The sequence below is a fragment of the Lepidochelys kempii genome, chromosome 6 (genome assembly GCF_965140285.1).
Source record: "Lepidochelys kempii isolate rLepKem1 chromosome 6, rLepKem1.hap1, whole genome shotgun sequence".
Lineage (NCBI taxonomy): Eukaryota > Metazoa > Chordata > Testudines > Cheloniidae > Lepidochelys > Lepidochelys kempii.
In genome coordinates this window covers 95,859,984-95,873,791 of record NC_136385.1, presented here as the reverse complement: position 1 = coordinate 95,873,791, position 13,808 = coordinate 95,859,984, and the positions used below count along the sequence as shown (strand labels likewise).

The 13,808-nt window shown below is 38.7% G+C and overlaps 1 protein-coding gene across 7 annotated transcripts in view; it reads left to right on the top strand.

Moving 5' to 3' along the window:
* CEP128 (centrosomal protein 128) overlaps positions 1 to 13,808 on the top strand; it is a 446,273-nt gene that overhangs the window by 144,258 nt on the left and 288,207 nt on the right. For all 7 annotated transcript variants that reach the window (XR_012159510.1, XM_073349335.1, XM_073349339.2 and 4 more), the window contains 2 exons: positions 5,535 to 6,185; positions 10,567 to 10,731. Coding sequence is in view for 6 of the 7 variants with exons in the window: in XM_073349335.1 (XP_073205436.1) it covers positions 5,535 to 6,185; positions 10,567 to 10,731 (816 nt within the window). In the remaining variant the exon portion in view is untranslated. The remainder of the gene's footprint in view (positions 1 to 5,534; positions 6,186 to 10,566; positions 10,732 to 13,808) is intronic.

The following is a 13,808-nucleotide window of genomic DNA, read 5'->3' as shown; positions in this document are numbered from 1 at the left end:
AGTGATAGTAAGAAATTCTCCTCTAAAACAGAGCAGCATAGCTTTCCTTATTTTCACTTTGCGGGATTGGTGGCTGATTTAGAAGGAACAGCACTACCTCTTCAGTCGTCAACACAATTCCTTGCAGCACTTGGGATTTTTTTTTGGAGTTCTCCCTTCCAAGTTTTCATTATCATCTCACTCTATGCAATTTTTCAGTGCTGGTGGAATTACAACCCAAGGAGGGTGTGGTTACATGCTTAGAGTGGTATGATTAATGAAATTTTCATCTTTCAGTAATTGGCTGAAAAAATTAGCATTGTAATTGCAATTATAGAGTCATAGATTTTAAGGCCAGAAGGGACCACGAGGTCATCTAGTCTGACCTCCTGTGTATCACAGGCCACCCAGGATTCTCACATTAACCCCCAAACCAAAATTAAACCAAAGTATTACAGCTCACAGAAACGTAGACTGTTATGTGCCGGGGGCAGAGAATAAGAGGGACTGAGGTGCACTAGTGCCCGAGGTCCCCCCCCATGACAGGCAAATGATTATGAGATACACCCAAATAATCCTGGCAAGTGACCCACAACCACACAAGACCAAAAGAGGAAGACCAAAACCTCCCAAAATCACTGCCAGTCTGTCCTGGGAGAAGCCTCCTTCTTGACCCCCCATATGGATATCAATTAGACCCTGAGCTTGTGAGCAGAAACCAGCCAACCAAGTACTTGAGACAGAGAATGCTCAGTGCTACCTCAGAGCCCAATTTTGGTCAGTATAATAGGCCTTGGTCTCAGTAAAATGTGTTTTGAATAATAAAAGTTTAAAAAACAAACACGTAACCTGAAATAATTGAAATGTGATCAAACCGCATTTGTCCATCAGCAAACCGCTTTAACAGAACGTTACGGTTGGATGGGTTCAGCCTAAGATTTAAAGCTGAGGAAAAGCCAGATCAAAGATTGCACATAGAACTTTAACTCTTCCCTGTTGTATGTGTGCATTACAGTATAATCATTAATATGAACACTGTGGCAAATGGCTGACACTATTGTGGTGGGTCCCATGCTTTTCCTTGGTGTGGTGGGTCAGTGTGCTGCCCCTTGCCCTTATTCTTGGGCATTGATGCCTCCACTAGTGCCCTGGTGAGGGAGAGAAGGGGAACGGGGAAGGGACCCGGGTCCGTCCCCTACTCCAGGTCCCAGCCCCTTCAGTTTCACTGGCTCCTTACCGTCTTTCCCCTTGGGCAGGGTTTCTCTTGGTCCTCTGTGTGGGAGAGTCCCTCTGCTCTGCTTGGGCAGCGTTTGTCTTCCCCTGGTACTCCTCCAAACTACAGTCAGTTCTCTTTCCCTTCTCTTGTCTGACTGAATAGGGTTTTTTAAATTAGGTCTCTGGCTTGGTCTTAATTGGCTCCAGGTGCTCTAATTAACCTGTAGTAACCTCTCCTCAATCCATGGGAATAAGGCCCTGATCATCCTGGGGCTTATATAGCTCCCATCGAACTTATATAGCTCTCCTGCTGCCCTTTGGTCTTTATCACAACACACACACTTTCTGTGTTGTACGATTTGCCCACAACCATAGACACATATATTACATGTGTATTGTATTGTCTGTGCTAGAAAGACCTATGAAAGCCCTGTGCACTATACAAGATGAAACTTACGAAGTTGTAAATACTTTTAAAGCTGTTTTGGAGGTTTTGAGAAATAGTATGAGATGGAGCTTTTGTGCATGTACATACATCATTAAAGACAGTAATGTAATCTATATAGCTAGAGTAAAGGTTCTTCATGCAATCTTAACAGGCATTTCCTGGCTGTTTTTTAGTAGTGGTTCTGAGGATGAATAAGTTGAAAAAATTTCCATACTTTCCAAAACTTTCCATAGAACAGTAAGGCAACCTTCTCTGAAGAGAGGTATCTCCTGTTAAAATGTCAGCATTTTGTCCAAAATTAAAAAAACAAAAAACAACATACTACCTAAAGTTAGGCTCTGAAATGCATATGTAGGTATCTACATAAATAGCTAGATTTTCAAAAACTGATGGGCACCTGTCATAAAAATAAAGAAAAGGGTAGCCACCTTTCTGTATACAGTGCTATAAAATCCCTTCTGGCCAGACGCAAAACTCTTTCACCTGTAAAGGGTTAAGAAGCTAAGATAACCTCGCTGGCTCCTGACCCAAAATGACCAATGAGGGGACAAGATACTTTCAAATCTGAAGTGGGGCGGGGGGAGAAACAAAGGGTTCGTCTGTCTGTGTGATTCTTTTGCCGGGAACAGATCAGGAATGCAGCCTTACAACTCCTGTTAAGTTAGTAAGTAATCTGGCTAGAACATGAGTTAGATTTCCGTTTGTTTAATGGCTGGTAAAATAAGCTGTGCTGGATGGAATGTATATTCTCGTTTTTGTGTCTTTTTGTAATTTAAGGTTTTGCCTAGAGGGATTCTCTATGTTTCGAATCTGATTACCCTGTAAGATATTTACCATCCTGATTTTACAGAGGTGATTCTTTTACCTTTTCTTTAATTAAAATTCTTCTATTAAGAACCTGATTGGATCTTAAGAACAATGAAAAATCAAGGGTTTGGGTCTGTGTTCACCTGTACAAATTGGTGAGGATTCTTATTAAGCCTTCCCCAGGAAAGGGGGTGTAGGGCTTGGGGGGATATTTTGGGGGAAGATGTCTCCAAGTGGGCTCTTTCCCTGTTCTTTGTTTAACACGGGTGGTGGTGGCAGCTTAGGGTTCAAGGACAAGGCAAAGTTTGTACCTTGGGGAAGTTTTTAACCTAAGCTGGTAAGAATAAGCTTAGGGGGTCTTTCATGCAGGTCCCCACATCTGTACCCTAGAGTTCAGAGGGGGGAAGGAACCTTGACAGCACCCAACAGCTCTCACTTACTTCACTCTCCTTGCACTAAAAGCAGCCTAGCCTTTCCAAATGGTCCAAAAAAGCCCTACACCTTTGGGCTGAAACCAGACCTAGAAAATTTCTGTGAAGGTTTTAAAGCTCCTTTATACGTGCTAATCAACAGCTCTGTCAGGAAAGTAGTATCCCAATTTTATAGTTGGAGAAAATTTGTGACCTAGAAAGGCTAAATGAATTGCTCAGGGTCACAAGTCAATTGGCGAATGAGGGAATCAAACTACCAGTTCCCCACTGTAACCATTAGACCAGAGTCCTGATGCCATGTCTTTGTACAAAATAGCATCATAGGGTGTGGTATAGAGGATAGAGCAGTGGATTTGGACTCAGGAAATCTGATTTCTATTCCTGGCTCTGCTGCTCACCTGCTGGGTGACCTTGGGCAAGTCATTAACCTGCGTGCTTTAGTTTTCCCATCTGTAAAAAGGGTATAATGATATTTCCCTCCTTTGTAAAACACTGAGATCTGTTGAGGAACAGCAATAACTAGGTATTACAATTATTATTCACATTTATAAAGCACAATAGGATAGGGCTTTACTCAAATTTTAAAAAAATTCCCCTACCCTGAGAAGCTTAAAAATTTAAATGAAATCAATGTAGAACACTTAATCTAGACAAAGGAAAACAATAGAGAAAGGAAGGATGAGGGTTAAAACAAAGATAACATGAGTTGTATCGAAAGTGAATAATGTATGTTTTGATATTTTAAAATAAAGATGGAGATAGAGCAAACAGTGAAGAACAGTATGGGAGTTGAATACATGAAAAAGAAAAAGGAAAGAAGGAGGTTTGAAGCTCAGTTACAAGCCCACAAAACTAGTTTTTGTATAAAAGGATAGAGAAGCACAATCTTTGTGATGGCAACTCAAATAGTGCTGTAATGAGATTGAATCTTCCTACAGATATTGTATTTAAGGTTGTCTGACTTGGATTTTTCTCTTTTAAGTTTTAAATTTTCCCCATTAAAGGTGCGTAAAAATGCTAAATGGTACTGGTATGGTTTTATCCTTATTTAAAAATCGGTTTAAATCTTGTTTTCCACATTAGAGGTTATCAGCACTTTGTTAACAAGTTTGACAGATGTGTGTGACATCTGAAAAAAACTTTTTACTAGTAGATCTATAATATAAAATAAACTGCATGTCATTATGGGGACAAAACACAAATATCTTGTATGTTTTTTTTTTTTTAAATAGTGACACACACACACTTTGCATCTGAGGGTTTTAGAAACTTAGATACAGCATTTATCATGAGCTTCAGGGAACTAGTTGAAAATCATTTGGGCATCTTTAAAAATTTACAAACATAATGATCTAGTGTCTCAGATAAACTGGGATTTTTTTTAAAATACAGCATGAAGTCCTTGCTTTTGATACATTTGTTGAAAGTGATGATTGAAAAATATCAAACTTGAATTCTGAACATAATTTACAGTTATCTGAGTTTTTCCAAATATTTGCAAGCTTCATTTGCACATTGGTTGTAGCAGGCTTCCCTAGATGTAATTTTCTGCTGAGTTATCAGGATAGTTTAACAACGTCTTGGCCATGTGGTTAGCCTTCCACAGGATGTTGTTTCATTTTCTAGAATTTTTAAATTGTTATTCCTTTTCTTCTTAGCTTTCATATATTGTCTCGACAACGAGAAAGTGTATAATACATATAAAACATAGAAATATAAGTACACATTTTTAAAGTTAATGCAATCAATCACCATTTTAAATACTTGAAAAGGATTTAGGATAAGTGCTAAATTATTGTTCTTGAATACAGTCCTGCAGTCAACATGCAGTTTTAGAAAGGCTAGAACACTGATGCACTCCCAGATAAAAGTTGCTATGGTTGCTACTCTATTTTTAAATCCATATTTAACATATGTTTTATTTATAAGTAGACTCTTGTATTGATATTTGATAGCCTCTCAGTATAGTTTACTGTCAAACATAAACAAATCTCCTTCACTACTTTTAAGAATTAAAAAATCCAGTAGTGGATCTAATGTAATATAGGGAAATCTCATGCAGGCCCTTATCATTGTCTCATCTTGGTCCATGAATGTAGTGACACTCCTGATTAATAGCAGAAAGTATCGTAAGTTCCCATATACTTTGGGAAAGGAATTTTTAAAAATTATTTTATAATGCAAACAGATACTGGAAGAAGAAACAGGGGCGGTGTAAAATTATTGATCAAACAGCATCCCTGGCAAGCCAAAATACTGAAGGATAAATATTCAGGTGCCCATAAGGTAGTTTCTCTGCCTTGTTGCTGTTTATTTCTTTTTCTTCCATAGTACTATCCCGTAGAAAGCAGTATATTTCAGACTGCAAAGAGGGTGGGAAAAATGGAAGATTGACTCAAATTGGCCCCTATTCAGTGAGTTACTTAAGCACGTGCCTATCCTCAGGCTTTCGATTAGTCCCATTGACTCAGCGCAACTACTTGCAAGTTTAAAGTTAGCTAAACTCCCAAGTGCCTTTGAATCAGGGCCATAATCTGTAAACATTTTCTCGTCTTACAGTATAAAGTTTGTTTCTTGCTTCCAAACAGCATAGTTTGCACCAAATTTTGATCTAATAAATTTTTAGGTAATAATCTTTTTTTCATATTACCTAGGTCCTTAAAGAAAAGGATGACTTGAAGGCTCAGCTTCTCTCTGCTATACATCAAATAGAAAACCTTCGGAAGGAGCTGAGTGATGTGCTTACAAAGAGGGCCCAGCAAGAAGAGGAACTCCACTGTAAGGAGGTGAAGCTCAGTGAAACCAAGTCTCAACAGATAGTTCTTGAGCAAGAGATCAGGGAAGTCCAAGATACAGCAAATAAACTGGAGAGTGAGTTGCAAAAGCAGATTCTGGTACAGAACCAGATGAGAAATGAAAAAGAACGTTTAGAGGAAGAGCTTGAAACAGCTAACACGATCAATGAAAAAGACCAGGAAAGATTCTTAGAGATGCAAAAAGATATAAAAAACTTAAGTGCTATTCGAGCAGAGCTGACAAACAGAATAGCAGAGGAAGAGAAAGCCAAGAAAGAGATTCTCAAGAACTTTTCAGACCTTCAGAAACATCAGGAGTCTAAGCAAGAAGAGATGACTACAACTAGTTGGCAGCTGAAGACGGAGAGAGATGTTCACCAACAGGAGCTGGCAGATCTTAGATCAGAGTTGCAGAATGTGAAAACAAAGCATGAGAGAAATGTTCAAGAGCTGATAAAGCTCTTTAGGCAAGAAAAGGATGAGGCAGAGAACCACATTAGGAGGCTGAAGGTAACTTTTGTTGAATTCTGCTGTTGATTTTTTTTTCTATTAGGCCATGAACTTAACAAAGCATGAACTTTTAAAGATTTTTATGTATTTCTGAACACTGCAGAAAAGATAAAGCTAACAATAAAGGGGTTCATACATATTTAGTCTGGTTGAAATGGATTATAGCAAATTAGGGACTGCTTCTGCATGATCACTGAAGCCTTTTAAGAAGAATTCTGGAGTTCCAGTAAAGGTAGTGTGACAGGGTCAGGCCAGATGGCTATAGGAGAGTAATAGAAGGCAGATATATTAGCCCCAGGCTAAGTAGGTCCCTTTTCCCTGGGTAAGCTAACAAGGAAGGTTCCAGAAGAATTAGGAACCTTCTGGAGACAATTAAGACAGGCTGATTAGAACACCTGTAGCCAATCAAGAAGCTGCTAGAATCAATTAAGGCAGGCTAATCAGGGCATCTGGGTTTAAAAAGGAGCTCACTTCAGTTTGTGGTGTGCATGTGAGGAGCTGAGAGTAAGAGGCACTAGGAGCTGAGAGTGAGAATGTGGACGGTTGGAGGACTGAGGTGTACAAGCATTATCAGACACCAGAAGGAAGGTCCTATGGTGAGGATAAAGAAGGTGTTGGGAGGAGGCCATGGGGAAGTAGCCCAGGGAGTTTCCAGGAGGCACTCTAGACAGCTGTATTCCACAGGGCCCTGGGCTGGAACCTGGACTAGAGGACGGACCCGGGTTCCTCCCAAATCCTCCCAACTCCTGGTCAGACACAGGAGGAGTTGACCTGGACTGTGGGTTCAGAAAAACGGCCAAGCTGAGGGCTGCCGTGAAGCTCCAAGGCAAGCAAATCCGCCAATAAGCGCAAGACCCACCAAGGTAGAGCAGGAACTTTGTCACAGTAGATATGGGATAGATAACCTAAAACAGGACATATTTCAGAGGTATAGAGGTTGAAAGATCTGGGTGAAGCCCTATTGTGTCCATAGTAGCTTTAAGACAAAAGCCCTCATTAGTACAAAAGTAACTTTGGTAAATTAGATTGTTGGCTGCGTAGAACGCATTGGAGTTCTAACACTTTGATACTAACCTCTCTGACTACTGTCTTTATCACTGTTACCCCTGCTATACTGTGGACCTATCATGTCCCAGAGATGCTGCATTTCTGGAAGTGTGTGTATTGCACAATAGCTGAAACAGTATCACAGGCACTCCAGGAACAGTTTCTGAATATGAATCACAGTAGCATGTCGAATTTGCAAAGGTTAGTTTGAATGACTCCTTGTATTTTAAAGCATTTCCAGAGTGTACGATTTCCATATCATTTACCTAAAAAACCACCCAATAACTACCGTAAAAATATTTTATGAAGCAGATTGTTACATTTATTTAGAAATAAGTTCACATTTTTAGTGCAACTCATTTGCTGCTGACTCCAGGCTATATGACTAAAAAGGAAGAAAACAAAAGCATTTTATATTTCATAAGGCTGATCTGAATAAAACCTAAGAGTATTTAAACTGAAATGGATACTCGAAACAGCCTTATTAATTTTCAACATTTGACTTTGCAGCCGTATGATCAGTCATCTATTACATTTTTTATTGGTGTAAACTAGTGTAGGATAAGAATAATTTGTATTTATTAATAAGCATTTCCGAAGTGCTACCAGTGTACACAGTGGTTTACAAAATAGTTTGTAGAAAGTAAGCTGTTTTGGGTAAGGGATATGTCTGAAACATGTAGTACATTAAACTTAAACATACTCTTCCCAAACTGAATATTTTTTTTGTTAAAAAAACAAAAACAGGCCTCTTAAATGAATATTCTATCAATGCAACCATAAAAAAGCCAGGACATTCCTAGTTAAATCTTCAGCTATCTTTTGCAACCTACAACCCTGATTTTGCCTACTCCAAGTAACCTTATCCTCATCAACCTCCTGTAACTTGCATGGTTCCTTCTTTCTTTATACACAATGTGCAACTTCTAACTTTAGCCATGTGGAGTAGTTAGAAATGGATATTTTTTTCCTTGCTTAGAAATTTGAATTGGTGGTAATTTGAAGTATATGGTTAATGCTTGCTGTGCCAAATTTTGAAAGTTATGCTTAAGTGTTGGTTGATATGGAAGGTGTTCAGATATTAGTGATAGATAGCAGTATAAAACCTTAAAATAGGTAGATGACTGTTAATGGAGGGAGCAGAGGGAAGAGGTGTGTGTGTGTTCTAGGTGCTAAATTCCTCAGAATGGAGCTCCTGGTGACTGTTTTCCTCAATCCAGGCAGTTCAAACCCGCAGTGCAGATCCTGCAGTAAGAGGCTTGGTATAAGAACCTGAATAGAACAGAAACTTAATTTTTTCATGCTGCCTCTGCAGAATCCAGTTTTACCAGCACTCTTCACATTCTTGCTGTTCCCTCCCATGTTCCCTCTACTTAACCACTGACTTCTTCCTCCTTTCCCCCTCCTCCATCCTCTTTGGCTTCCATGGAGCTGCTGCATGGTGTGTTAGATAAATGGGGAGTGAGTAGCAGGAGTAGTGAGTAGTAGTGTGTGTGTAGCAGGAGAGGCACTGGTGCATGGGAAATGTTGTGTGTGTTTATATGAGGGAACCTGGCATGGGGCAGGCTGGAGTGTGTGTGTGTGTGTGAGAGAGAGAGAGAGAGAGACTTGTGCTTGGGAGGAGCCCTCTGTCTCTGCACTGAGGCATCAGTTCTTGAAGGGCTCCTGTGCTGCAGAAGCAGTAGGCTTTTAGTTCTATTTTAAATAGAAATTGCAATGCTACCTTAATCATGTAGTCACTACCAGTGTCTCCATTCTAAACACAAGTAAGCCGAGGCCCAGGGATTTAAGTGGCTTGCTCAGAAGTCCCTTGGTGAGTCTATTACACACTCAGAAATAGAGCCCAGGAGTCTCGACTCTGTCCTCAGTCAGTTCTTATCCCTCCCGTCCCCTTTCTGCTTCTAAAATAATTATTGTACTTTTAGAATAACAACATGTAGCTTGCATACATAAGACATTCTCAGTGATAACTACTTAAAGAATATACACAGTGTAATTTACATACACACCACACAGATATGGCTTTTGGCTTTTTTTCCCCTCCTCCAGTTACTGTTATGGGGTCATCTCAGGTCTGGTAAATTGACATCATACCTGCTTTTTCAGTCTCAGAAATGATTGAAAATGTTGATTTTTCTTCTCTAGAGTCTTTGTGTCTCCTTGTTCTCTGATACTCTCACATTTAGTAGAATGCAGAAAACCAAGTTGATGTTGGAAGGGATTGTCTCCTTGATTGTCTCCAGCTGTATAAATCTTTAATACAGTTGCCATGTAGGGAACATAAGAGGTTGACACCATGTTGTGCTTGCACGTAAAATGGAATTGGATTCTTGCTTTCTCTGATGGGATAATTTACTTTTCAAGTTTGTTGTGTGCCTGAATCCCAGGCTCCATGAAAATATAACTCTTCCCCGAGTAGAGTGGCAATATGGAACAAGTGTGGTTTCCTTGTTAGCTTTGCATTTTTTTTTGTAATGTAGATTTTTCTCTGCAGAATTTTTCAAACCCCTCAGTGCCAGTCAAGTTGCTATTATCTTTATTGCATGCATCAACTCTACTTATTTCAGGAAGGAGAAGTCTCAATATTTTTACACTAAAGGATAACCCATTTTATTCAATCTGCCCCACCTAAAAAAATCTATTAATCTTAAAGCTAAAGTTAAAGGGGCTAAAGTTATGTCTCTATTTGTACAATAGCTTTCAAATCACAGAATTCTAGAAATTCTAGGTGAAAAAGACCATTAAATCATCTAATTCATTTCCCTTTAAGCATAGGAGTAATCTGTGTCATTGATCCTGATAAAGGAAATAATACATTTTTAGTGATTTAGTAGTGGAATGAATTTCAGTAATAGAATGTTAATTTGTTTAAACATTGAGCTTTTCATACAGAGCTATCAAATTGTACAGGATCTTGCAAGATCTTACCGAATCCCACGAAGTACACTGCAGGCATCAGCATTTTTTTTTTAGCTGATTGAACTGGTTTTGCTGTTACTCTTGTGTCGTGGATAAACAGCATGACAGATCCACTTTGTAATGGAAAAACCTTCTTTATGTTTTAACTGTTATGCGGCCAGTGTTGAAATCATATCATTATGAGTAGAGAAGCATTGCTTAGTGGTCCAGTTTCTATGTTATATATTTATATATGTACAATGCTGATGCTTATTTTTAGAAATTTAATTCCAATAAAAGTGTAACAAAGTCTTATTGATTAAATATTGGTATCTTCCCCTAATCTTTTCTGCATGGATCTGGGGCTATGCAATCTGGGAATGTTCATAAAGAACTTCTATACTGATTGTGTCTTCTGTTTTCCTACTACCATCAGACAGAACTTATAGATGAGAAAAATGTAGTAAAAGCTCAGCGTCGACAGGTGGAGAAGATGAAAACTGAATGTGATAAGCTAACAGAAGAGTTAACCCAGGGTGAAGAGGAAAACACAAAACTTAGATGGAAATATGAGTTTGTGAAACAGGAACTGGAGGAAAAGGTAAACAGGCATCCTAATCTTATTGGGCATCTGATATATAAGGGCCAGAATCCATCCAATTTCACTAGATGGTTTAGACTGCCAAATAATATATGTACGCTTTGGGAGAGCACTTGCAGCCATGCTACTTTAGGCTATGATTGTGTTAGATCAAATAAGGTAAATAAGGCTGCATGAGATAAATACTTTCATAGCACATCTCCAAGAGAAGTGTTGGTGATTTCAATAGGGAACTGCCTTCTCTTAGTCAAAATTGTACCAATCCCTGGCTTGGTATTAGTGTGCACTATACAATGGTGCTGACAGTACTGTCTTTCAAATACACCTCTAACCGGATATAACGCGGTCCTCGGGAGCCAAAAAATCTTACCGTGTTATAGGTGAAACCGCGTTATATCGAACTTTCTTTAACCTCGAGCATTTCTGTTATATAGTCACTTCCCTCCCCTGACTGACCCCTCAGAACTCCCAACCCATCCAACCCCCCTACCCCCCGCTCTCTGTCCTCGACCGTTCCCCCAAGACCCTCTGCCCCTTATCCAACCCCTTGGCCCCAGCCCGGCACCCATAACACGCCGCTCAGAGCAGCTTGTCGGAGCCAGATACGCTGATGCGCTGATCCACTGGAGCGTGCAGCCCCGCCCCCCAGAGCACTGCTTTACCGCGTTCTATCTGAATTTGTGTTATATCTGGTCGCATTATATCGGGGTAGAGGTGTATGTTAAAGTGAGTTCCTGACCATAAGTGGCCATCAAAGATGGCATTCTGCAAGAGTAGAGATATCTGTCATCGCATCCTCCCAGATTCTGATGTGGATAACTAACAGCTCTGTGTCTAACTCTTCTATTGCTTTGAGTGGATAATTTATTCTTCTTCACTTTGTCCTTAAATTGTTGTATAATGCTAAGAAGTCCAGGGAAAGTTTAAAAGTTTTATAAATATAAAGTTATCTGAGCACAATAAAAGGAATTAAAAATAACTTGGTTAAAATATTTTCATGCTTGACTATTTGAAGCATGACAAATGGAATTTTGCTCAACTTTATAAGAAAAACTCACTTTTGAGTTCAGAAAGAAACAGGAGGAAATTCAATTCAAAGGATAACTTTCTTGAAAAGCTGTAAGTGTCTGAAAATGTGAACTTTGTAGTGGGAGTAACTTCTCAACCATAATGGTGATTTCACCAAATGGAAAAGGTTAGTATGTGGCAAAGGATGTGTTTTTAAGTGGTTGAGCATCAAGTATTTTTTTCAAAATTACTAAAAACTGGTAGTTTAAAGAAACAAGAAATGACAGGTTAAGTCTTAATTGTCTCTCTTAATGCCAATTCAGTAATGTGACTTCCACTATTTTAGAGAACCCTGGGGGTTCACAAAATGTTACAGGGGGGTTCTCGGGGGAAAAAAATCCCTAATGGGAGACATAGCTGTCCCTAGGGACTCTGGGTGGAATGGGGCCAACAGCCCAGAGCCCCTGGACTTCCAAGAGCTAAGCAGATCAAAGCAAGCATATCTATCACGCTGAGGATATTTAAACTTCAAGACTCCTTATAAGGAATGGAAAGGGAGGTGGATATTTTTTGCTGTTTTTAAAATTAAATAGGTAGCTAGTATTGTTTTTAAAATTATTATGAAGAACAAGTTTAAATTTTGTTGTAATGTGTGTTGTTTGCCTGGACTGCTCAAGACCTCAATGCTTGTGTAGGAGGAACTCTTTGAGTTGGTTTCTTAAATATCTTCATGATGTTTCACATCTGATACTCCTTGATGAAACGTAGGAGCCTTGTCTTATAACAGGTTTATTCAAAGTGATACAAACTATGAAAGTGAGATCTTGGAAGAGTGTTGTCATTTTCATAATGTAATAAAAATACTGTAATTATCAATAATAATTAGTAATAAATAGTGTGTAATAAGCATGTCATAAAAACAAATTGTATATTTCCAATATCATTGCTTTTATAATTTATACTCGGATAAAGGAGAAAATCCCTAGAAATAATCATTTTTAGGAGGGGGTTCGCGAGACTTGACATTTTAGTGAAAAGGGTTCACAGGTTGTTAAAGTTTCAGAACCACTGAATTAGAAGTAACAAAGGTCTTCTATAGAATGTTTTCCAACCTTAAATATTCTCCTTAACATTTGAAGAATATTGACTTCAGAGTGTTTATGAAAGAAACAGTTCCAATAAGAATATGCCTAAATTTTTTGAGGTTTAAACTAAGATTTTGCTCTATTAAGGGGGAAGAAGGCCCATTTTGATGATTTGTTTTATTTCTCTGAGAACACATCCTGATTTTTACTCCTCTTCAATAGAGAATAGCCTTAACGTTCTTTTAAAGTCAGGATTCTGAAAGATATTTATGTCTATAAGGGGAGGGGAAGGCTGTTTTCTTGAGATAAGATCATCTCAATACAAAACAAACTTCTTGTACAAGGGGAATAGCCTGATTTCTGATAAGACAATCTCATTGGTTTGTTTGCCTGTAGACCAAATGGTTTCTTGATTTACGACCCACCCTTTATAGGATTTACAAGTTAGGATTAGACTCCTGGTAAACACTCTATACAAAGCATGAGACACAATTACTAACAGTGATATACACCTTTCAGAACATATATAAAGGAGAATAGCATAGAATGTTACAGCAAAATAGAAGTTAAAGTTGTATTTCAGAGCTTGTGTAAACACGTGTGGACTTGTATGACTGAGGAGGTGGTATTTTCCTTAGCTTGAAGATTTCATTTAATGAGAGAACTCACAAAATTACAGTTTTGGTTACTTATCTGATTCTCCAAACATCATGTGAGCTGTAGCTCACGAAAGCTCATGCTCAAATAAATTGGTTAGTCTCTAAGGTGCCACAAGTACTCCTTCTCTTTTTGCGAATACAGACTAACACGGCTGTTACTCTGAAACCTGTATTTAGGTTGTAATATCTTCAGAGAAGGGATTTCCTACTACCGTGTTTGTATAGTGCCTAGGACTGTAGGGCCCCATTCTTGGTTGGTTCTTATACACTATCATAATAAAGAAGATAAAAATAATGTATATGAAAGTAATTGCAGGTATCTCCT